The 22,048-nt window shown below is 41.3% G+C and overlaps 1 protein-coding gene across 2 annotated transcripts in view; it reads left to right on the top strand.

Annotated features, from left to right (window-relative positions):
• The first annotated feature begins 2,270 nt into the window (after window positions 1-2,270).
• Window positions 2,271-22,048, top strand: part of LOC100196824 (inositol 1,4,5-trisphosphate-gated calcium channel ITPR2) — a 148,385-nt gene continuing 128,607 nt past the window's right edge. The window contains exon 1 of one of the 2 annotated variants that reach the window (XM_014125392.3): window positions 2,271-2,863. In XM_014125392.3, coding sequence (XP_013980867.1) covers window positions 2,772-2,863 — 92 coding nt within the window. In that variant the 5' untranslated portion in view covers window positions 2,271-2,771. The remainder of the gene's footprint in view (window positions 2,864-22,048) is intronic. The other variant, XM_014125393.3, reaches the window with a different exon arrangement.

Here is a 22,048-nt window from a genome sequence, read left to right as displayed (position 1 = left end):
AAGGCCGCAGGGCCAGACGGATTACCAGGACGTGCACTGCAAGCAGGCGCTGACCAACTGTCAAGTGTCTTCACTGACATGTTCAACCTCTCCCTGTCTGAGTCTCTAATACAAACATGTTTTAAGCAGACCACCATAGTCCCTGTGCCCAAGAATACTAAGGTAACCAGCCTGTCACGATCGTCGTATGAACTGGACCAAGGTGCAGCGTGATTAAAGTTCAACATATTTATTCAAGCGAAACTTCCAAACAAAAATAAACAAACAATCAACAAACCGTGACATCTGAGGTGCAACATGCACTAACTCAAAACAATATCCCACAAAGCAGGTGGAAACAGGAAACCCTTAAATATGATGCCCAATTAGAGACAAAGAACCTCAGCTGCCTCTAATTGGGAACCATACCAAGAGCACCAACATAGAAATAATAAACCTAGAACACCACCTAGTCACGCCCTGACCTACTATACCACAGAGAACCAAGGGCTCTCTATGGTCAGGGCCTGACACTGCCGAAATGACTACCGACCCGTAGCACTCATGTCTGTAGCCATGAAGTGCTTTGAAAGGCTGGTCATGGCTCACATCAACACCATTATCTCAGAAACCCTAGACCCACTCCAATTTGCATACCGCCCTAACAGATCCACAGATGATGCAATCTCTAAGAAACACCTATGTGAGAATGCTATTCATTGACTACAGCTCAGTGTTCAACACCATAGTGCCCTCAAAGCTGATCAATAAGCTAAGGACCCTGGGACTAAACGCCTCCCTCGCAAACTGGATCATGGACTTCCTGATGGGCCACCCCGAGGTGGTAAGGGTAGGTAACAACACATCCGCCACGCTGATCCTCAACACAGGGGCCCCTCAGGGGTGCGTGCTCAGTCCCCTCCTGTACTCCCTGTTCACTCATGACTGCATGGCCAGGCACGACTCCAACACCGTCATTAAGTTTGCCGATGACACAACAGTGGTTGGCCTGATCACAGACAACGACGAGACAGCCTATGAGGAGGAGGTCAGAGACCTGATTGTGTGGTGCCAGGATAACAACCTCTCCCTCAATGTGATCAAGACAAAAGAGATGATTGTGGACCACAGGAAAAAGAGGAACGAGCTCACCCCCATTCTCATTGACGGGGCTGTAGTGGAGCAGGTTGAGAGATTTAAGTTCCTTGGTGTCCACATCACCAACAAACTAACATGGTCCAAGCACAGCAAGACAGTTGTGAAGAGGGCCTATTCCCAAAGCCTATTCCCCCTCAGGAGACTGAAAAGATTTGGCAATGGTCCTCAGATCCTCAAAATGTTCTACAGCTGCACCATCGAGAGTAACCTGACTGGTTGCATCACTGCCTGGTATGGCAACTGCTTGGCCTACAGAGGGTAGGCACTACAGAGGGTAGCGCGTACGGCCCAGTACATCACTGGGGCAAAGCTTCCTGCCATCCAGGACCTCTATACCAGGCGTGTCATATGAATGCCCTAAAAATTGTCAAAGACTCCAGCCACCCTAGTCATAGACTGTTCTCTCTGCTACCGCACGGAAAGCGGTACCGGAGTGCCAAGTCTAGGTTCAAGAGGCTTCTAAACAGCTTCTACCCCCAAGCCATAAGACTTCCTGAACATCTAATCAAATGGCTACCGAGAAATTTGCTACACCCCCCCCCCCCCCCCCCCCCCCCCCACTGCTACTCTCTGTTGTTATCATCTATGCATAGTCACTTTAATAACTCTACCTACATGTTCACATTACCTCAATTACCTCGACAAACCGGTGCCCCGCACATTGACTCTGTACCGTACCCCCTGTATATAGTCTTGCGATTGTTATTTTACTGCTGCTTGAATTACTTGTTACTTTTATTTCTTATTCTTATTCAAATGCATTTAACTTTTAACTCCGTTGTTGGTTAGGGGCTCGTAAGTAAGCATTTCACTGCGAGGTCTTCACCTATTGTTGGATTCCACGCATGTGACTAATACAATTTGATTTGACTTAATTTGGTTTATGGTGCTTTCAAGACAACTGTGAACTTGGAAAAATACGAGGTCAAATCATGACGTCAGTGATCTTCAGATCGCAAAGTCGGAAATCTACAAAGAGGCCCGAGTTCCCTGTCGGAACATGTTTTATAGTTGTCTTGAACGGACTGAAGTCGGAGATTTCCGAGTTCCCAGTTGTTTTGAACGCGTCAACACACACACACTCACACTCACACCATTGCATAACCCGGAACTCCAGGCCATTGATGTCCACTAACTTATCTCATTTCAGAGCAAGTTTGCAAGAAATAGCCAGGAAATGTTCTATTATATAATTTATTGCTGTGTCTACTCATGTACGCACTGACATAGCAGAATTGTACATCCATTGCTTCTCAAAGCATTTGGATATGAGTAGGCCTACTTTAGACGGGATAGGCTGACTGGTTCTGTATCTGCGCCTCTAACAGAACCAGTCTCCTCCCCTAAAGTTGATGTGAAAGAGAGAATATTATGCTGTCTGAACACGGGAAGAAGTTGGGTTCATAAACGAAATCGGCAGTTTGTTTACAGTAACTCCAAGTTTTTCCTTTGTCATTTTGACTGGTAAAAACGGGAAAACATGTCTCGTTTTAGGGCGGTGTTGTTCGCAATTTGACGAGTGACACGCAGGATTGTTGCCAAGATACATTGTAACGTGTCAGAGGGATAATTTAATCAAACCAAGACGACTGTATGTCCCAGGAAAGACGACTTTTGGAGAGAATTAAGCGAAAATGTCAGACAACAGATCTAGTTTTCTTCATATTGGAGACATTGTGTCGCTGTATGCGGAAGGCACGGTCAATGGCTTCATCAGTACATTGGGGTATGTTCCCTCTAATAATTTAATTAAATATGATGTATATCTAAAACCATGTTTGATGAAAAACTGTGACAAACAGGTACAGGCTTGTTTGGCGTCCGATGCATGAAATGGGTCAATGTAACATGCAGTGTGAGATTGGTGTCTGTGGATCTGGGGTTGAGAAGTCGGAAGTTGAAAAGGCCTAATCACAAGCAATTTTATCAAGGAGGAAATGAAGATGAGTAACGTTGCACAGTTATGCAAGTATAATAAGAATGCAAACTTTATGTGCATGTACCTCGCTAGTGTAACCAATGCGTGCGCAATGTCCTGTACACATGCAGCCACTTTATTACTCTCTGGGCGTCAAATGCCAAATGGTTTACTGGGAAAGGATTATGTGCGGTAATCCATGACCTAATCAAAAATAGTATGAAGTGTTTTGTGAGAGGTCGTGGCCCTTTTTGCAGTAGTAGCACGTGCTGTGAGACAGCTGAAGAATTGTACTTGAATGCTCACACCTGTTTGATCAAGATGAGCTGTAATGTGTGGAATTTGTATGATATATTCACCAGGGTGTCCCCCCAATGCAACATGAATATTTGTTGGGTTGTTGAATTCACCCTTATGAAGAAAAAAAATTGCAGTCATCATGCAGTACAGTGTAGTATAACATCAGTTTGAGTGCAGTATGATTACTGTAAAGGCGCTAGTGTTTGTGGCCAATACTTTCATCTGCTGAAAGTTATGATAGAAAACCTTCACTAACCTTTCCACTTTAAAAATATATACATTTTTTACTTTTGGGTAATGAAAAACTTTCCAAATGCACAGAATCTGAATGAGGTTTACTTTCGTTTTTTTGACAACCTGTACTCAGAGTTTTGGGGTACTGGTTACTGAATGGATTCTTCCCAGAGTAGGTCTAACAAGTACTCATAAATGGTGTAGTATTATACAATGGGTGGGTCTAATACTGATTGGTTCAAACCGCTTTCCAGCCGGTGTCTATTCCACAAGTTACCACCGGCTAAATCTAGGATGTTAAAATGCCTATTTAGTCTGTTCCATCTGTCTGCTCAGTCCACTGTCTCATCAGCCCAGCCAGGCAATTTATAAACTTGATCTCCACTATAAAAAGCATCTAGACATTATCTCACATTTCTTTAAGACTAACATTTTGTTTTTAACAGCGGAGATTTGTATAATCTATTTTTTTATGGATATATAATGTAACTTGAAAAAAGGTCAAATGAAATAAAGTGCAGCTAGTTTTCAGTCTTTCCAGCTTCAGTTTGAAGTGATTGTGTTAGCTGTGTTGTTGGCTAGCTCCTCTGAACAGCAGTGTCCAGTGACGAGTGAGCACATTTTCTATGCTGGGCAAATTCGCCCCTCATTGTTATGGATGTAGCCAAATGTCACTAGAAAACCGCTTAAACAAATGCAAAATCAGCTGCTTTGCTGTTAGTCTGACTGCACTTTTTGACGTGAATGTAAGTTAGCCTTAGTTGGCTAGCTAGCAAGCAGGGGATAAGAACGTTGCCAGCCAGTATGGCAACGGAACGTTTAGAACGAACAACTGGGTCACGTACATAGATACAGAACAAAAAGACTGAACGACAGGGTCGCGTCTCTGGCAACAGAACCAATAGAATGAACGAGCAGCCGGCTTGGGTAGCAACCCTAGATTTCTGTCAGGACTATATCTTGTGGTAGGATGAAATAGTATAAAAAATTCATCAATATTTTTTCAAATGAAAATATGTCAATCATAATTTTAATATGGTGGTAACCCATTGTATGAAAGTGATAATGCCCTCGAAGCCGGTGTTTGGCCAATATGGCCCTCGACAAACTAAACCCATGCCATGGCATTATCACTTAATTTTAGTGTTTTTTTCAAGGAATGGAAGTTTATTATCATAAATAACAGTTTATTGCAAGGACCATCTGAGAATTTCTACAAATATTAACTCGGAAGAGAATTGACTAATGCACCAAATAGACAAGCTGAGTAACTTATAGTGACTACAAGAAGAAAGTTAAAATGCGGCTCCAGCACTTCAGTGAATTTCTCAACTCTGCCCTCTGCACTCTGCCCTCTGCACTCTGCCCTCTAGGCCAGGAACAGGCTTGAATTGACAGACTGCCTCTGTGGATTGAATCTGCCCCACCCACTTCCCGCTCTTTCTCACATTCTCTCCCTCGCTTTCATTCTCTCAATCTACTTTCTCTTTCTGTGCTTTCAAACAGCCACTCTCCAAAAGCATAGCAGGCATGAGCAGAGGATCACTCTTGAATTCCACTCTCCTATCTATTATGGTCACTCAGAACCCCAGTGTGTTCACGAGACACATAAGCCATATTTGAATACCTTCAATGTCCTTCAGGTAATCACTGATCTGTTAAATTAGTGGATAGGTGAAATCCCATTGCTTTCTGCAATCATACTGTATCAGATCAGCAATTTCAAGCAGGAAGGAAGGGAAACGGGGACAATGTTTTATATAGGGACAGACTGGCTTGTAACCTGGGCAGATGAAGCCTATAAAGGCCACAGATGGACCTATGCCAACAATATGAATCCTATGACCTACTTTATGTTACTGAAAAGTAACTGGTCAAAGCCAATCTCAATGCAAATGTCAAGGCCATGAAATGTCTGAATGCAAAGTGCATAGTAGAGAGCTCAGCTGTTTTTAAAGCAAAGGTATAAAGTCTATCAGTGATTCATTAACTGATGCATTCTGACAGCCAGGTCTGTGTGGTGTTCTTTATCAACACTACACACACCTAAAAATAATCCTCATTCAAGGCCCAGGAAGTCAGTGGCAGAGATCCTGCCTGACTACATTGCAGGTCCATGCTCAATCTTACAACGCCTGTTTAGGTATGTAGCATATCAGCTAACCCTGCGTTCCCCAAGCTCGGTCCTGGGGACCCCAAGGGGTGCACGTTTTGGTTTTTGATTCAAATAATCAAAGCTTGATTAGTTGATTATTTGAATCAGATGTGTAGTGCTAGGGCAAAATCCAAAACGTGCACCCCTTGGGGTCCTGAGGACCGAGTTTGGGAAACACTGAGCTAACCACATGTAGGGCTGTGCTTTTACTGGTATTTTCAGCATTCTCCACAAGTGTTGCTGCATGTAGAAAATCCTAGGAAATGTTCTGTAATTGACACAAGTTGTGTCCAATCAATCAAATGTATTTATGAAGCCCTTTTTACATCAGCCGATGTCACAAAGTGCTGTACAGAAACCCAGCCTAAAACCCCAAACGGCAAGCAATGCAGATGTAGAAGCACGGTGGCTAGGAAAAACTCCCTAGAAAGGCCAAAACCTAGGAAGAAACCTAGAGAGAAACCAGGCTATGAGGCGTGGCCAGTCCTCTTCTGGCTGTGCCGGGTGGAGATTATAACAGAACATGGCCAAGATGTTCAAATGTTCATAGATGACCAGCAGGGTATAATAATAATAATAATAATAATAATAATAATAATAATAATAATAATAATCACAGTGGTTGTAGAGAGTGCAATAGGTCAGCACCTCAGGAGTAAATGTCAGTTGGCTTTTCATAGCCGATCATTCAGAGTTAGAGACAGCAGGTGCGGTAGAGAGAGAGTCGAAAACAGCAGGTCCGGGACAAGGTAGCACTTCCGGTGAATAGGTCAGGGTTCCATAGCTGCAGGCAGAACAGTTGAAACTGGAGCAACAACATGACCAGCTGGACTGGGGACAGCATGGAGTCATCAGGCCAGGTAGTCCTGAGGCATGGTCCTAGGGCTCAGGTTCTCTGAGAGAGTTAGAGGGAGCATACTTAAATTCACATAGGACACCGGATAAGACAGGAAAAATACTCCCGATATAACAGACTGATCCTAGCAACCCAACACAAACTATTACAGCATAAATACTGGAGGCTGAGACAGGACGGGTTGGGAGACACTGTGTCCCCGTCCGACGATAGCACAGCCCCAACACCACTAGAGGGATATCTTCAACACCAACCTCCTACCCTGAGACAAGGCTGAGTATAACCCACAAAGACTTCCCCCATGGCATGAACCCGAGGGGGGTTACCAACCTGGACAGGAAGATCACGTCAGTGACTCAACCCACTCAAGTGATGCACCCCTCCTAGGGACGGCATGGAAGAGGACCAGTAAGCCAGTGACTCAGCCCCTGTAATAGGGTTAGAGGCAGAGAATCCAGGTGGAGATAGGGGAACTGGCCAGGCAGAGACAGCAAGGGCTGTTCGTCGCTCCAGTGCCTTTCCGTTCACCTTCACACTCCTGGGCCAGACTACACTCAATCATAGGACCTACAGAAGAGATGAATCCAATCACTCAATCAATCAATGAATGCCTGCCTGTGCGTGTGTTTGGTGGGGGGATCGCCTCACACTAAACCTATTATTTGGCAGGGAATACTATTTCTAGATCAGTGATTCTACACCTCACTTCTCAAGTTGATCTTCTCCAGTGGACTCGAAGTTGTACCTGAAAATGAGTCAAATAGGGGCTGTTAAAGGGTCGCATCAATGGTTGTGTCCAAATACCCATACTTGCGTCCTAAATAATAGGCAGTTTAATAATGTGACATTTCGAAAATCGCGTATACTTTAAATGCCTGGATGTGATACTCCTTTCGGCTTTGACAACAGCTGATCAATTAGATATGGGGATGTGCTACCGAAATCAACTCAATCACGCATGGCGCGTTCTCAGTATGCGATAAGAGAATGTTTAATAGTATGTGACATTTCTAAAATGTAGTATGCTTTAAATGGTAGGATGTTGGTTATTTGGGCTCTTCATCTAGTATAATTATATGCACCCTTTTCCATGACGCATTGGAAGAGGTGGTCTGCGAGTGATGGGCCCTAGTTCTCTTCAAGTAGTCAAACAACAAAACTAGGCAACTTAATTTCCAAGATGCCCGAAGCTTCTGCGATGGTGTTCAAATGTAGGCTAAGTAGTTTTTGTTCTCTTTTAAAATGATCACGATGGTAGGTTACATATTTTTACCCAAAGTGGATTCCTGTTTTCTCACAGTGTTTCTTGTTCTCTTGCCCTGAATGTGTCGGCACCGGGATTCGGGATGTGGCTGTGTTACTGATGTCATGTTAATCAGGCCTTTTCATTTGAATATATGGAGTGTTTTAGTTTTGTAGGTTAGGCTACTTATTTCATTATTTAATTGATGGATCAATCCTTAAGTGATTCTGATCTCGTTCCCAATGATCAGTGTTTAGTATGTTGTTGCCCAGTGGCTCTGAATTTGCAATGCGCCCAACTGTCCTCGTTTTTATGTACAATAGCCTTTTGATTTGAACATTTGAAAAGTTTTGGTGTGTGTACTAGGCTATTTCATTTATATATGTTACAGCACTTTGATTACACTAATAAATATGTTGAAATGGAACCAAACTATGTTTTCTTCAGTCCATTTTAAATACGGTAGATGGGCTATATGGTCTATCACCAGCCTGAGTAGGCCTATGCCATTCCTATTCTATTCAGATTTGAGAGAAATTAATCAAATTGGAAGTGAGCTGTTATCAGGCTAGTTTATGCGATGCTTGTCTGTTGAATTTGGAAAAATTCACCTGCACTCGGCTCTGCCCCACCTACTCAGCCAATCAGGAGCTTGTACTGCATTGTGGCCGTGGCATACTGCATACTTTTTACTAAATGGTACGTGCTAAATAGTATGCAGTTTAAGTATGTGGTACATTAGTGTGGGTATTCGGACATGGCCACTGATACCAACCATTTTAGCTAATTTGGGAGGTAGCTCCAACTGGGATTCTAACCTGGGTCCAGAGACTGAGCTCGCTAGGTATTGGATTAAGGTCGCTACATTACTCCAGACCGTCGGGAGAGCGTGTCTCCACTCCCCATGCTTGTCTATACCAAGTTTGTCACGTGTACATGCCTCTCGGATGACGCCCTCACACTTCTGACACCAATGTAGCGAATTTGGGGTGAAGTCCTGACCAGGACTCGAGCCCGAATCCAGCGACTGTCAAGCGAGTCCTGTCAGGGCTACCCCCGAATTCACTACAATGTACTTTGATGGTTGGTTTAATTGCACCTAATTTACCAATTTTTAGCTCCAACTTCCGGGTCAGTTGGAGAGGATCAGCTTGGGCAAAGTGAGGTGTTGAATCACTGATCTACCAATTGTAGTCCCTGCCAAATAATAGGTGTTGATGACGTGGCATGCAACCATTGGTTGACGCAATGTAATGCCTGAGCATTTATTTTGGCAGGAACTCAACCACTGTGTGTCCTTAATGGCACCCTGTTGCCTATAGTGCACTCTTTAGTCCTTGCTTCCTTCATCCTCGTTCCTCCAATTCCTCACCTCCCCCTCAAGGCACATTGCAGGAGAGGATCCAAGTTCCTTCCCCTCGACATCCTCCTCCAATTAGATTTGAGTATCGTATAAGGCAAGGAATTAAGGAAACAAGGTTGGAATAAGCAATGATTTGACGGCTAGTAATGTTTTCAGACACAGCCGTGGTATCATGAATGTTGGCTGGAGTTGTCATTACTGTACGCGTCACATGCAGCCTCGACAGGCTTTGATGACTCTATAAATCCATATTGACATATGATAGTAGCCTATATGATAGTAAGTATAAGCTGTTACTTAGATAAGTTCCTCAGGTCACACCTCATTTACAAACGCTCAGTTCCCCTGAGGCTGATCCTCTCCCTGGGTCCAATCCTCTTTTTCTGTTGTGCTTATCTATCTTTCAAGCAAACAGACAAGTCAAGACATTTCAGTTTAGTAGTCACTTGATACATTATACAACCATAAGGTAGCCTGAATTGTGTATGAACTGTTCATAGACCTGTAATTTAGCAACTCAGGGTAAATGACTGCATTTAATCTCATCCTCAGGCCTACTTTTAATCTTATTGAAAGCATTTAAGCTGAAAAGGGGGTACAATTTATTTATATATACACACATACATACATTACACACACTACCATTCAAACGTTTGGGGTCACTTAGAAATGTCCTTGTTTTTGAAAGAAAAGCACATTGTTTTTGTCCATTAAAATCAAATTGATCAGAAATACAGTGTAGACATTGTTCATGTTGTAAATGACTATTGTAGCTGGAAACGGCTGATTTGATGGAATATCTACATAGGCGTACAGAGGCCCATTATCAGCAACCATCACTCCTGTGTTCCAATGACACGTTGTGTTAGCTAATCCAAGTTTATCATTTTAAAAGGCTGATTGATCATTAGAAAACCCTTTTGCACTTATGTTAGCACAGCTGAAAATTGTTGTGCTGATTTAATGAAGCAATAAACAGGCCTTCAATAGACTAGTTGAGTATCTGGAGGAGCATCAGCATTTGTGGGTTCGATGGCAACGAAACAAAGAACTTTCTTCTGAAACTCGTCAGTTTATTCTTGTTCTGAGAAATTAAGGCTATTGAGAAATTGCCAAGAAACTGAAGATCTTGTACAATTCTGTGTACTACTCCCTTCACAGAACAGCGCAAACTGGCTCTAACCAGAATAGAAAGAGGAGTGGGAGGCCCAGGTGCACAACTGAGCAAGAGGACAAGTACATTAGAGTGTTTAGTTTGAGAAACAGACGCCTCACAAGTCCTCAACTGGCAACTTCATTAAATAGTACCCGCAAAACACCAGTCTCAACGTCAACAGTGAAGAGCCGACTCCGGGATGCTGGCCTTCTAGGCAGAGTTGCAATGAAAAAGCCATATCTCAGACTGGCCAATAAAAAGAAAAGATTAAGATGGGCAAAAGAACACAGACACTGGACAGAGGAACTCTGCCTAGAAGGTCAGCATCCCGGAGTCGCCTCTGCACTGTGCTTTTCTTTAACAAAATGTGCTTTTCTTTCAAAAACAAGGACATTTCTAGGTGTACCTGAACTTTTGAACGGTAGTGTGTGTACGTACATACATACATACATACATACAGTTGAAGTCGGAAGTTTACATAAACGAGTTTTAATGACTCCAACCTAAGTGTTTCAAACATTCCACAAATTTCTTGTTAAACTATAGTTTTGGCAAGTCGGTTAGAACATCTACTTTGTGCATGACACAAGTAATTTTTCCAACAATTGTTTACAGACAGATTATTTCACTTTTATAATTCACTGTATCACAATTCCAGTGGGTCAGAAGTTTACATACACTAAGTTGACTGTGCCTTTAAACAGCTTGGAAAATTCCAGAAAATGATGTCATGGCTTTAGAAGCTTCTGATAGGCTAATTGACATCATTTGAGTCAATTGGAGGTGTACCTATGGATGTATTTCAAGGCCTACTTTCAAACTCAGTGCCTCTTGTCTTGATATCATGGGAAAATCAAAAGAAATCAGCCAAGACCTCAGAAAAAAATGTGTAGACCTCCACAAGTCTGGTTCATCCTTGGGAGCAATTTCCAAACGCCTGAAGGTATCATGTTCATCTGTACAAACAATAGTACGCAAGTATAAACACCATGGGACCACGCAGCCATCATACCGCTCAGGAAGGAGACCCCTTCTGTCTCCTAGAGATGAATGTACTTTGGTGCAAAAAGTGCAAATCAATCCCAGAACAACAGCAAAGGACCTTGTGAAGATGCTGGAGGAAACGGGTGCAAAAGTATCTATATCCACAGTAAAACGAGTCCTATATCGACATAACCTGAAGGTCAGCAAGGAAAAAGCCACTGCTCCAAAACCGCCATTAAAAAGCCAGACTACGGTTTGTACATGGGGACAAAGATCGTACTTTTTGGAGAAATGTCCTCTGATCTGATGAAACAATATAACTGTTTGGCCATAATGACCATTGTTATGTTTGGAGGAAAAAGGGTGGTGGCAGCATCATGTTGTGGGGGTGCATTGATGCAGGAGGGATGGATGCACTTCACAAAATAGATGGCATCATGAGGAAAGAAAATTATTTGGATATATTGAAGCAACATCTCAAGACATCAGTCAGGAAGTTAAAGCTTGGTCGCAAATGGGTCTTCCACATGGACAATGACCCAAAGCATACTTCCAAATTTGTGGCAAAATGGCGTAAGTACAACAAAGTCAAGGTATTGGAGTGGCCATCACAAAGCCCTGACCTCAATTCCATAAAAAAGTTGTGTGCAGAACTGAAAAAGCATGTGCGAGCAAGGAGGCATACAAACCTGACTCAGTTACACCAGCTCTGTCAGGAGGAATGGGCCAAAATTCACCCAACTTATTGTGGGAAGCTTGTGGAAGGCTACCCAAAACGTTTGACCCAAGTTAAACAATTTAAAGGCAATGCCACCAAATACTAATTGAGTGTATGTAAACTTCTGACCCACTGGGAATGTGATGAAAGAAATAAAAGCTGAAATAAATCATTCTCTCAACTCTTATTTGGACATTTCACATTCTTAAAATAAAGTGGTGATCCTAACTGGCCTAAGACAGGGAATTTTTACTAGGATTAAATGTCAGGAATTGTGGAAAACTGAGTTCAAATGTATTTGGCTAAGGTGAATGTAAACTTCGGACTTCAACTGTACATACGGTACCAATTAAAAGTTTGGATACACCCAGTCATTCCAGGGTTTTTCTTTTTACTATTTTCTGCATTGTATAATAATAGTAACTACATCAAAACTATGAAATAACACATGGAATCATGTAGTAACCAAAAAAGTGTTGAACAAATCAAAATATGTTATTTTTGAGATTCTTCAAATAGCCAACCTTTGACTTGATGACAGCTTTGCGCATTCTCTCAATCAGCTTCATGAGGTAGTCACCTGAAATGCATTTCAATTAACAGGTGTGCCTTGTTCAAAGTTAATTTGTGGAATTTCTTTCCTTAATGCGTTTGAGCCAATCAGTTGTGTTGTGACAAGGTAGGGGTGGTATACAGAAGATAACCCTATCTGGTAAAATACCAAGTCCATATTATAGCAAGAACAGCTCAAAAAGCAGAGAGAAATGGCAGTCCATCATTACTTTAAGACATGGTCAGTCAGTCCAGAACATTTCAAGAACTTTTGATAGGTTCTTGAAGTGCAGTCACAAAAACCATCAAGCGTTATGATGAAACTGGCTCTCATGAGGACCGCCACAGGAAAGGAAGACCCAGAGTTACCTCTGCTGCAGAGGATAAGTTCATTAGAGTTAACTGCACCTCAGATTGCAGCCCAAATAAATGCTTCACAGAGTTCAAGTAACAGACACATGTCAACATCCACTGTTCAGAGGAGACTGCGTGAATCAGGCCTTCATGGTCGAATTGCTGCAAAGAAACTACTACTAAAGGACACCAATAAGAAGAAGAGACTTGCTCGGGCCAAGAAACACAAACAATTGACATTAGACCATTGGAAATCTGTCCTTTTGATCTGATGAGTCCAAATGTTTGGTTCCACCGTCATGTCTTTGTGAGACGCAGAGTAGGTCAACAGATGATCTCTGCATGTGTAGTTCCCACTGTGAAACATGAAGGAGGAGGTGTGGGGGTGCTTTGCTATTGATGCTGTCAGTGATTTATGTAGAATTGATGGATTCTATCAAAATGTAACGCGTTTCAAGTTAAACTGTAGTTTGTATCCTGTTTAGTGAATGATTACTGTGAGTATTAATGGAGTTTAGGCCATGAAACTGTGTGTTTGCTCATTTAGAAAGATTGACCTAATCAGATAAGAGGAAATTGCCTAGGATCAGAGAGCAGGGTCAGGCCCAGAACAGAAGATGGGCGTGGTGTGATTCTGACTTATGGCTGAACAAAGAGAGAACCATGGACGTTCCTCAGGGGAAATGAGGGAACCTCATTTGGGGTCATAAAATGTATAGCTGGGGAGGTGATGCCTACAAGAGAAGAGTATAAAATGTGTTGTGAGCTTTCTAAATGTTTGCACTCAGCTGTTTGTGTCCTTGGTATTAAACACTTAACTTTTCTTGAGTGTTTGGTCTCAATTCCTTATTGCAAGGTTGTAATAGCATTTTTCTTTCTAACAGAATTCAAGAATTCAGAATTCAATATATTTACATTTTTAATGCTTTCTGGTTACTACTTGTTCCAATATGTGTTATTTCATAGTTTTGATGTCTTCACTATTATTCTCCATTGGTGACATTAAGCTAACTGTGGTGTATGTGTGTGCTTACCCAACCTTCTCTCCATTGTCTTTATCAAATTGAAGCATGTCCTTATGGCAGTTCTGCTTTAGATTTAAAAACTTCTCTTTTGTATAAAGCTAACATTCTACTCTTATACAATGAGTGCACAAAACATTAAGGACACCTGCTCTTCCCATGACAGACTGACCAGGTGAAAGCTATAATTCCTTATTGATGTCACTTGTTATATAAACTTCAATCAGTATAGATGAAGGGGAAGAGACGGGCTTAAAAATCCTTCTTTAACCTGTGGGTGTCATTCAGAGATTGAATTGGCAAGACGAAAGATTTAAGTGCCTTTTTAAACAGGGTATGGTAGTAGGCAATGTTCCCTCTAAGCTGCAGGCATGTGCAGGCTCGCACCGAGACTGGCGCACAGCTCCCCTGGACTGCTGGGCAGAGCACAGAAGAACTATCAGCACATGGAGAGAAGCACGAAATTGAACTTCACTCAACTTTCTAGAGTTTTCACTGTTAACACTCAACGTTTCCCTTTTACTGGGGCAATTGTGATCAAATCAACGCCATATTAGCCAATTTCCGTGCAACATACTGAAACAAAACTAACTAGAGATTTTGTTGTAGAGTAGGATTCTATTGCATTGGAGTAGGATTCTATTGCATTGGAGTAGGATTCTATTGCATTGGAGTAGGATTCTATTGCATTGGAGTAGGATTCTATTGCTCAAGACTCAGCCCGTACTCTACACAGACCTGTGCAGCATAACCAATCAGAACTACAGTAGGCCTATATACAAATGGACCATTGCTGTATATGGATCTGTGCAATTTACTGTGTTTACAGCTGTGGTTGAGCATAATGTGCTTGTTTTGAGATCAAAGCAAGAGCTGCATGTAGCCATTTGTGTACATTTTGTTCGTATCCTTTGCTAGTTAGTGAGTTATTAGCCCAGTTATAGATCATTTGCAATCAGCAATAGGGGAGTGATTACTTCCTACAAGAGCACAAAACGTGTACATTCTAGACATCTTTAAAAAGCAAGTCAGGTAAAGAGCATTTTTTTGTCTTAAAGGGGCAGTGTTGTATTTTGAGACAGGCTTGAATAAGCTAAGTTTGCCAATAGGCAGAGGGTAGCATAATTTGTCTGATTCTCTGTAATAATGGTATGATGATGATAATAATAATACATTTTTATTTTGTAAAGTGGTTTCTTGCATCAAACAACACAATTTTTTCAGTCACCTCCTTGTCTGTGGATAAACAGGTTAATGTCAAGCCCTGCATGTTTTGTTTTTTTAAGTCATGAAATGTAGACTTACATTTGAACACAGCACATTGGCTGCTATTGTAAGGCTGAATGATAGAACAGCTATTTCCATGTTATTATGTTATGGGATGCATTTTCTCCATTGTTTTTGATGGTAGGCCACTCTGGTAGGCCTGCATTATGATCATTTAATAGCCTCAGTAGCCTGCTTGGCCATTGTTAAAACTGTAACTTAAAGCAAGTACAGCCTCAGTGTTCACAGTAAACGCACGCTGGAAACTGCACAGAACGTTAAAGTTTGCGCTCAGCAGACCTGAAATTTGCTCGGTGCCACATTTTCTTTAGAGGGAACATTGGTAGTAGGTGCCAGGCTGTGAAGGCTTCTGAGGGGAGGATGGCTCATAATAATGCCTGGAATGGAGCAACTGGAATGGAATCAATCCATTTGTTTGATATTTTTGATACGATTCCGCTCCAGCCATTACCACGAGCCCATCTTCCCAATTAAGGTGCCACCAACCTCCTGTGGTGCCAGGTGCATGGTTTGTGTCAAGAACTGCAACACTGCTGGGTTTTTCACTCTCAACGGTTTCCCATGTGTTCAAGAATGGTCCACCACCCAAAGGACATCCAGCTAACTTGACACAACTGTGGGAAGCATTGGAATCAACATGGGCCAGCATCTCTGTGGAACTGTCTTGACACATTGTAGAGTCCATGCCTTCACAAATTGAGGCTGTTCTGAGGGCAAAAGGGAGGGGGGGTGCAACTCAATATTAGGAAGGTGTTCTTAATATTTGGGATACTCTGTGTATTCTGTATCATGATTAACTTGGCCATTCTACTGTATTCTTCTATCAGAACATCTGTGTGGTCACACGTTTATTTTGGTCACCACGGCCTGGGATATTTTGCCTTGCCATAATGTATAATGTAATGGAGATATATAATGCATTTGGAAAGTATTCAGACACCTTGACGGTTTTTTGTTTTTTCCCCTCATCAGTCTCCACACAATACCCCATAATGACAAAACAAAAACAGGTTAATAGAGTTTTCTGCACATTTTATAAACTGAAATATCACATTTACATAAGTATTCAGACCCTTTACTCAGTACTTTGTTGAAGCACCTTTGGCAGAGATTACAGCCTCAAGTCTTCTTGGGTATGATGCTACAAGCTTGACACAGCTGTATTTGGGGAGTTTCTCCCATTCTTCTCTGCAGATCTTCTCAAACTTTGCGTGGTTTGTTGGGGAGCGTCACTGCACAGCTATTTTCAGGTCTCTCCAGAGATGTTCGATCGGGTTCTAGTCCGGGCTCTGGCTGGGCCACTCAAGGACATTCAGAGACTGAAAAAAATCCCCACAGCATGATGCTGCCACCCATGCTTCACTGTAGGGATGGTGCCAGGTTTCCTCCAGATGTGACGCCTGGCATTCAGACAAAAGAGTTCAATCTTGGTTTCATCAGACCAGAGAATCTTGTGTCTCATGGTCTGAGAGTCTTTAGGTGCCTTTTGGCAAAATCCAAACGGGCTGTCATGTGCCTTTTACTGAGGAATGGCTTCCATCTGGCCACTCTACCATAAAGGCCTGGTTGGTGGAGTGCTGCAGAGATGTGGAAGTTTCTCCCCTCTCCACAGAGGAACTCTGGAGCTCTGTCAGAGTGACCATTGGGTTCTTGGTCACCTCCCTGACCAAGGACCTTCTCCCCTGATTGCTCAGTTTGGCCGGGCGGCCAGCTCTAGGAAGAGTCTTGGTGATTCCAAACTTCTTCCATTTGAGAATGATGGAGGCCACTGTGTTCTTGGGGACCTTCAATGCTGCAGACATTTTTTGGTACTCTTCCCCTTTTTTGTGCCTCGCTACAATCCTGTCTCTGAGCTCTACGGACAATTCCTTCAACCTCATGGCTTGGTCTTTGCTCTGACATGCACTGTCAACTGTGGGGCCTTATGTAGACAGGTGCGTGCCTTTCCAAATCTTTACCACAGGTGGACTCCAAGTTGTTGAAACATCTCAAGGATGATCAATGGAAACAGGATGGACCTGATCTCAATTTTGAGTCTCATAGCAAAAGGTCTAAATACTTAAAAAAAATAAGGTATTTTCTGTTTTACATTTGCAAAAAAAACCTGTTTTCGCTTTGTTGTTGTGGGGTATTGTGTGTAGATTGAGGATTTTTTTATTTAATCGATTTTAGAATAAGGCTGTAGCGTAACAAAATGTGGAAAGTCAAGCGTTCTGAATACATTCCGAATGCACTGTAATTAGCTTACCCGTATTCTGTTGGCCGGATGTACTGCTGTTTCATGTTCAACTTTTAGTTCCAGGACCAGGGTCGCATTAAGTCATGCAATGGGAAGCATTTTAAAATGAGCGTTTGTTATTGTACAAGTAGTCCCTCCCTGTTTAGGTCAGTTTTCTTCCATTTGATTCCTAATGAATAGGGCCCTAGCTCTTTGAACTGAGCAGTCATAAGCCTATTCATTAGGGCACACTGTAGCCAAGCCTTTTGTAATGGAAAAATGAAAATGTGTGTTTTCGTATTGGACAAACTTCAGGCAGTCCCTCCTTGTTGGTCACTTTTTCTTTCGTTTGGTGCCTAATAAATGCGGGCCTGTGCACTTAAGGTTACTCATTTGTTAGCTAGAGTAATGAGTAGTATGTATCCTGTTTTGTGTGAGCACTTGATTTGAAATCCTATTGGACCCTATTGTCTCTAGTTTACATGGGACTTTGATATGGGAGCTGAGGAATAGGACATATGCACAACCACAGCCAGACAGTTGGGACTGAATGATCAACAGCTATGGCAGCAAAAGAAAATACCCGGCTCTCGCTGTAGTTGGACTGCCAGCTTTGTCTAAACCAGAGGGACTGTGCCTTGCATTTCCCCCTTAGTAGGGTAGATGAATGTGTACTTCTGTGTATTCCAGTGAAGACTTGTTTATGATGAATGTGATCATGACAGGCTAGTGCATGAAGATGCCAGGGGCCTGTTCAGGAGGGTGCAGAATGTTCAGACAGAAATAGATTGCGTAGAACAATCCTGTCATTGTCTGTCTAATCGTTGTAAGCTCTATGCTATCTGCATTGCAACGTTCTGTATGTTCCACATCACTGAAACCACCCCTATTATTTGAGTCAGAGGCTGAGCTTAGCTCTATGGATGTGTTAAAATCTGGAGTCAGATGAGGATATGAATATCACAGAAGAAGAGCGATACAAAAGTTAGTGTGCTAGAAGTAATGTGTGGAAACGAGAACACCCCAGGCTTTTGCTAGGTGACTAAGCTATTTGTAAATCTTGTTCAGTTGTAAGTCAAGCGCATGGAACTGCATTGGATACAATAATCTGCTGGTTATTTCTTTAGCAATGCAGACTAGCAGAGAACACACACACCAAGGATGAAACCGACCACAAGGATAAGCTCCAGTCAACACCAGTCACACTGGGCTTCCTTCCCCATACCGGGTGGAACTTTACACATTGTCACAGTTTTGTTTTTGTCTCAGACTGGCATCAGCTATCCTGGTCCTACCCTGGTCCCAGATCTGTTTGTGCTGTCATGCCAAATCCTATGTTCATTGGCGTGTCAATGACCACCACAGGAGTTAGCAAGAAAGCACAAACAGATCTGGGACCAGGCTAGCATAAACAGAAATTTGATGATATAATACTTGTTTCACATGATGCAGCCAGGTCACATAAAGAATAGAGGCACATTCTCTGCCAAGTGCCAACAGAATCATGTTGAGTTGATAGTTTTTCGAAGCTTCTGTGAGAATGTAGTATCACTGACATATTATATCACACTGCGTTGGTGTGTTCGTTCAGTGTGGATGGACAGTATGTTGTGGGAAGTTCACCAGTCTTCTGGACAATTCTCTAAAAATATTGTAGTTTTATTTTAGCTGTAAAACTTTAAGCAAAACAATTGCTGTTGCAGGCTGGTTGACTATACAATGACATTGACTATAAAATCCAGGCATGCAGTGTGGAGACAAGGCGGTTAATGTCAACCTATCAGCATTTAGGACAAATCAGCCACACACAGCAGCCAAGAGCATTTCCTGTGGCCCCACCAAGCCCTTTACAGAATTCACTGTTTCCATTTCAACTAGACCAGGGCCTATATTCACTAAGGGCAATTCCATGGAAACAGAATGATGAGATTTTTCACTTTTAAAATGTGTCAAACAAAAACCAATGATTGCAAACTTAAACAAACCATACGACTCTATGCACAAGGACTACATTTAACAATTTCCACAGAAAATGTTCATTGGAAATTGTAAAGTCGACCTTGTGCATAGAATTGTATGGGTTGTTTGACTTTGCAATAATAGTTTTTTGTTTGGCACATATTTTAAAGTGAAATATCTGAGTTTCAGCGTCATTCTGTTGCCGTGGAATTGCCCCTAAGAATCTGAGTATTAGTGCTGATATTAGTTTAGGTTTTTAGATGATAATAAGGTTACATGGATAGGTGTTTAGGTTTTTAGATATTATTTATTATTATTATTATTATTATTATCTAAAAACCTAAACACCTATCCATGTAACCATAATAATAATAATAATAATAAGGTTACGTGGATAGGTGTTTAGGTTTTTTGATGATGATGATGATGATGATGATAATAATGTTACATGGATAGGTGTTTAGGTTTTTAGATATTATTATTATTATTATTATTATTTAAAAACCTAAACACCTATCCATGTAACCTTATTATCATCATCATCATCATCATCTAAAAACCTAAACACCTATCCACGTAACCTTATTATTATTATTAATAATAATAATAATAATAATAATAATAATAATAATAATAATAATAATAATAAGGTTACATGGATAGGTGTTTAGGTTTTTAGATGATGATGATGATAATAATAAGGTTACATGGATAGGTGTTTAGGTTTTTAGATGATGATGATGATAATAATAAGGTTACATGGATAGGTGTTTAGGTTTTTAGATGATGATGATGATGATAATAATAAGGTTACGTGGATAGGTGTTTAGGTTTTTAGATGATGATGATGATGATGATAATAAGGTTACATGGATAGGTGTTTAGGTTTTTAAATAATAATAATAATAATAATAATAATAATAATAATAATAATAATAAGGTTACATGGATAGGTGTTTAGGTTTTTAGATGATGATGATGATAATAATAAGGTTACATGGATAGGTGTTTAGGTTTTTGGATGATGATGATGATGATGATGATGATGATGATGATGATGATGATGATGATGATGATAATAATAAGGTTACATGGATAGGTGTTTAGGTTTTTAGATGATGATGATGATAATAATAAGGTTACATGGATAGGTGTTTAGGTTTTTAGATGATGATGATGATAATAATAAGGTTACATGGATAGGTGTTTAGGTTTTTAGATGATGATGATGATAATAATAAGGTTACATGCTTAGGTGTCAACCTGATACAAGATCACCACACATACTCTGAAAAGCTTTTTGAATACTGGCCCTGTTATCATTGTAAAACATACAGTAACCACCATCACAATCAGCGATTATATCTACACACTAATGAAATCTGCCAATGCTCTGAATTCAACATGACATCCAATGAGGATGATCACATACAATGCTTGCTGATCTGATTTCTTCCTTCTTACATGCTATGTTCTTAGTCTGGTTCTAGACTAGGTTGAAGATGACCAGGTTAGGACAAGCTATTCATTATATTATGAAGCTTGTGAAAATAAACAACGCATGGGACCAGCACCGTTGCTAACTAGCATCGCTGGTCCCGTTCCTAGAATTAGTCCTCATTTATGCAAAGAGTTATATGATATTATAATCCTCTTGTCTTCAACCTGGGTTCTAGACATCATCAACAGCCCTGTCTGCCATGGAGAACCACTGTCTATTCTGGGAGAGGAAGGAGTATTGGATCATAGGAAACTGCAGAACATGCCTGCCATTGAGCTCTGTCATGGAGTTGAATTAATAGTTGGAAAGATGTGTGTTTATGTTCTCTCCCATATGAACTGTATAAATGGTGTGTGTGTATGATGTTGGGATGTTCTCTCCCATATGAACTGTATAAATGGTGTGTGTGTATGATGTTGGGATGTTCTCTCCCATATGAACTGTATAAATGGTGTGTGTATGATGTTGGGATGTTCTCTCCCATATGAACTGTATAAATGGTGTGTGTATGATGTTGGGATGTTCTCTCCCATATGAACTGTATACATGGTGTGTGTATGATGTTGGGATGTTCTCTCCCATATGAACTGTATAAATGGTGTGTGTGTATGATGTTGGGATGTTCTCTCCCATATGAACTGTATAAATGGTGTGTGTGTATGATGTTGGGATGTTCTCTCCCATATGAACTGTATAAATGGTGTGTGTATGATGTTGGGATGTTCTCTCCCATATGAACTGTATAAATGGTGTGTGTGTATGATGTTGGGATGTTCTCTCCCATATGAACTGTATAAATGGTGTGTGTATGATGTTGGGATGTTTTCTCCCATATGAACTGTATAAATGGTGTGTGTATGATGTTGGGATGTTCTCTCCCATATGAACTGTATAAATGGTGTGTGTGTATGATGTTGGGATGTTCTCTCCCATATGAACTGTATAAATGGTGTGTGTATGATGTTGGGATGTTTTCTCCCATATGAACTGTATAAATGGTGTGTGTATGATGTTGGGATGTTCTCTCCCATATGAACTGTATAAATGGTGTGTGTATGATGTTGGGATGTTTTCTCCCATATGAACTGTAT

Source organism: Salmo salar, chromosome 10 (genome assembly GCF_965601325.2).
Source record: "Salmo salar chromosome 10, fSalSal1, whole genome shotgun sequence".
NCBI lineage: Eukaryota > Metazoa > Chordata > Actinopteri > Salmoniformes > Salmonidae > Salmo > Salmo salar.
Note: the sequence above shows the minus strand (reverse complement) of the source record. Positions and strands in the feature narration are given on the sequence as shown.